This window comes from Fonticula alba (genome assembly GCF_000388065.1).
Source record: "Fonticula alba strain ATCC 38817 unplaced genomic scaffold supercont2.2, whole genome shotgun sequence".
NCBI lineage: Eukaryota > Rotosphaerida > Fonticulaceae > Fonticula > Fonticula alba.
The window spans coordinates 3,288,000-3,291,830 of NW_009242972.1; the positions used below are offsets into that span (position 1 = coordinate 3,288,000).

Here is a 3,831-nt window from a genome sequence, read left to right on the forward strand (position 1 = left end):
CTGGCAGTGGCGCACCATCCGGCCCGGCCGATACAGCCAACTCCTCGCCATGGTCGTCCATCAAAATGGCCCACGGATCGTGGCCATTTGGCGCCGGGGGATCTCCCCATGGCAGCCCAGCTCGCTCTCGGCCCGGGCTCTCTTCGGTTCCGGAGAAGCGCGCCGCCAAGTCCCTGGCCTCCACCAACTCCCCCTCGCGGCTGCATTGCTCCTCGCTGGTGAACTCCCCCTCCGGAGGGATGATCTTCGGGAGCTCGGCCAGTGGGGATCTCTTCTCCTCCATGTCACTCCTTGAGTCGGCGCCCGCCTCCTCCCCTGCCGCCGCCGCCGCCGCCGCCGCCGCCGCCGGGGGGGGCGAGCCCAAAGACTTGTGCCTGATCGCGGCCGGCCCCGCCTCCTGTCCCGGGGGTGGGCTGATGGCCGAGCAGCCCCCTTCGGCGCCCCTGCTCGGGCCGCTGGACGCCGGGGACTGGGATCCCTGGCAGCCGGGGCCGCCATCGGCCTGCTCCTCCTCGTCCCCGCTGCCGGGAAGCGGGCCTGACCCGGACGCCGGGACCGACGCCGTGGTGGTCACCCTCCGGTCTTTCGGCCTGTACAGCTCGCAGATGGGCCCTTCGCGCATGTCGTCGCTGAATGTGGCCGGCTCGGCCGGCCGCCCAGGGCCGCGCTACGTGACCGGGTCTCGTGTGGCCGGCCGCTACCACCACCAGCCCGGGGCCACGCCCACGCACGCGGTGTCCTTCGCCCCGCAGCGCGTGCCCTTCACACCGACGGCCCCGAATAGCCCGGCCCTGGGGGGTCGGGTCGTGGCCACGCCCATTCCCGTCAGCCCGCATGCCAGCCGCTCTCCGAGTGTCGGCCTTCGCAGTCCCACAGCCCCGCACAGTGTCCCGGCCAGCCATGTGGAGGGCTCCCCCTCGACCGGGGCTTCACCTTCTTTGCCCCCTGCCCGGGACTCCGGCGCCCGGGTGGTCACCTTCTCCGGGCAGCAGCCATGGGCTCCGCCGGCTCTCGGTGCCGGCCGGCCTGGAGCTCCGCTATCAAGTCCCCCCCCCATCGGCGGCCCCGGCCAGCCTGGCACTCCCACCCTCTCGCCATCAACCTCCCGGCCAATGGACTTGGACTTGCAGGCAGGCGATGCGGCCATGGGACAGGCGGCCGCCTCTTCCGAGGCACCCCCCCGGCCAACGGGCATCTTCACCAGCGTCACTTTCCTCGGGCCGGGCGGCAGCACAACCGGCACCAGCGGTCCCGGTGCCGAGCAGAGCTTCGGCTTCACGAGCGGCGCATGGCCCCTGGCCGCCGAGTCGGCCCCCTCGCTGGACCACCTGCCCATCGAGCTGCCGGCCTGGTCGCTTGCCCCGTCGGCCTCCTCTTCGACGTCCTCCCTGCCGGGGGCGGCCGGGTTTTCCCTTTCCTCCTCCTTCTCCTTTGATGACCCCTCCCCGGCGTCGAATTCCGAGTCGCCGGCTCACGCCTTCGAGCCTCCTGGCGCCGCTGCCTTCACATCCTTCCTCAGTCCGCGGTCCGCCACTCGCGAGGGGCCTCCCTTCCCCCAGGGCCCGACCTTCGTGCCGCTGACCACCCCGCACGACCGGACCCCGGGCCCGGGGGCCGCGCCTCTGGCTGGCCCTGCGTCCATCGATGGGACGACCATCGTCCGGCCCTCCTCGCCCGGGGGGGCAGCCGATGGCCGGCTTTTCCTGGATGCCAGCCCTAGCCTGCAGCTGTGGCGTCACCAGCCTGCCGGCTCTGCCACCGCCGAGGGAGGGCTCCTGGCGCAAACCCCCCGACCCGGGTCGGCCAGGGCCCTTTGCTCTCGGGGCCTGGCGTTGCTTTGCACGCCGGCCCCGGCGGGCACTCCTGCCTCGCCGGACAGCATGCGCCTCCGGGCACCGCTGATCCTGGACACCCCGGCCACCAGCACCACGGACAGGGCCCGGTCGCGGCGCTGCCGGCGGCCATCACCCCGGCATGAGGCCATCCTCCTGCGCCAAGTGGCCAAGGCCCGCATGCGCGCTGGACGGCCGCCGGCCGCGGCTTCGCCAAGCCGATACCACTCCCCCATGCTGGCCGTCGAACAGCCGGCCCTCGGTGTGGCCGACATCGTGGCCCTTCTGCGGGCTGGCGCCGTGGCCACCAGCCTGACGCTGCTCCTCGGCCTGACCCTGGCCACAGTGCCCGGGGCCGGTGCCCCTGCCCGGGCGGCCGAAATCCAGGAGCTCGTCGAACTGACAGCCCTGGCCCAGCCGCTGATGTCTCCTGCGGCCGGCGATGGGCCTGCTTCGGCTCGGCCGGCCGACACCCCCATCCGGTCGGGGCACGTGCGCCGGGCGTGTGTTCACGCGCGTCGCCTCTTCCAGGAGGCCCGCCAGCAGGACCTGTTGCCGCAGGCGCTCCCCGGGCATGCGGCCAACGCCGAGGCCGCATGGGTCCTGCTTTGTCTGGTGCAGGCCTTCCTCCTGCGCCGGCCGCTGCTGGCACTACGTGTTTTGAATGGCGCCCCCGCTGAGGCCATGTCGGTACGTTCAACAGACACCCTCCGTGCCCGGGCTGACGCCGGTGCCATTGCCGGCCCCCCTTTCTTGCTGATGCAAAGGCTGACGTGTGCGTGGGTGTGCCCGCCCTTCTCTCCCTCTCTCGCTCTCTCTCTCTCTCTTTCCCGGCTGCGAACAGCCTCCCGCCCGTGCATTGGTTTTCGACGCGGCGGTGGGCGTCCTGCTGGCCCAGTACCGTGGCCTGCACCATGAGACCAGCAAGCCCGTGCTTGACGCGCACTTCTGGCAGATCATCGGCCGGTACTCGGATGAGCCGGACCGGCCGGCCCTCACTCCGAGCTCCCTGCCCCGGTCTGGGCCCGAGACCGGAGCCGAGGCTGGAGCCGCCTCCGAGGAGGGGCCGCCCCCTGGCAAGCATTTTTAAGGCGGCCATGTCCCCTCTCTCGCCCCACCTCCCCCTTCCCCTGTATTTTTAGTAGTTTCTGGAGCCCGCCTCCAACTGGGCCACCCCCCCCCGCTGGGAGGCCTGCCACCCCGGCCCCGAGCGGCCACTGCGGCGAATGGCTCCCGACTTCGGCTAACCCTCTGTTTCTTGTGACCCCCCCCTCCCGGCGCCGGGCTCCGGCCTCTGTCAGTGAACATGGTCGGCGTCATGGACGAGGAGGACATCAGCTACCTGGACTCGATCGAGTCCACTCGGCGGCAGGCGGCCTGGAAGCGCGAGGACGAGGAGCGCCGCCAGGTGGAGGCCTTTCGACAGAAGGCCACCGAGGCGGCGGTCATGTCGGCCCGCGTGAGCGCCGGCCTGGCGGGAGCTGAGGATCCCTTTGAGGAGCTGCTGCCGGCCGACGCCAGCCAGGTTCTCCAGCCGCTGGGCGGCGAGACGCCCCCGGCGGCGGCGGCGACGGCGACGGCAACGCCAGGCGACAAGCCCACGGTGCGGCGCCCGGCCGCCGGGAAGGCCCGCGCGCTGGCCGGCGTGCGGGTCAAGCGCTCCAACGGACCGGCCGACGTCCTGGAGGACCGGCCGACCGCCGGGTGCAAGCGCCCGCGCTCCGACGACCCGGCGCCGGAGGGGGCCGACCCCGCGCCCAGGCCCGGGGGCCACGATGTCGCCACAAAGGCGGCGGATTCGGCCCCGAAGGCGGTCGAGCCTGGGCCGGCTGCCGGCGCCCTGGCCGGGCTCCTGGCCCAATATGAGTCGAGTTCCTCGTCGTCGTCGTCGTCGTCGTCGGAGGAGGAGGATGGGGATTAGGCCCGGGCATGCTCTGCTCCTGTGCCTCCCCCTCGCCTCCTCTCTGTGTCCTCCTCCCTGGGCGAGCGGGGGGGGGGG

General features: G+C 72.6%; 2 protein-coding genes across 2 annotated transcripts; both read left to right on the top strand.

The window, feature by feature from the left end:
• Window positions 1–65: 65 nt before the first annotated feature.
• H696_01682 (hypothetical protein) lies at window positions 66–3,014 on the top strand (the record flags this gene model as incomplete). The annotated part of the gene is made up of 2 exons (XM_009495587.1): window positions 66–2,522; window positions 2,677–3,014. 2 exons carry the CDS (start codon window positions 66–68, stop codon window positions 2,920–2,922), a joined length of 2,703 nt encoding a protein of 900 aa, XP_009493862.1. The 3' UTR covers window positions 2,923–3,014.
• A 124-nt stretch (window positions 3,015–3,138) lies between these two features.
• Window positions 3,139–3,753, top strand: H696_01683 (hypothetical protein; the record flags this gene model as incomplete). The annotated part of the gene is made up of 1 exon (XM_009495588.1): window positions 3,139–3,753. One exon carries the CDS (start codon window positions 3,139–3,141, stop codon window positions 3,751–3,753), a length of 615 nt encoding a protein of 204 aa, XP_009493863.1.
• Between the last annotated feature and the right edge of the window lie 78 nt (window positions 3,754–3,831).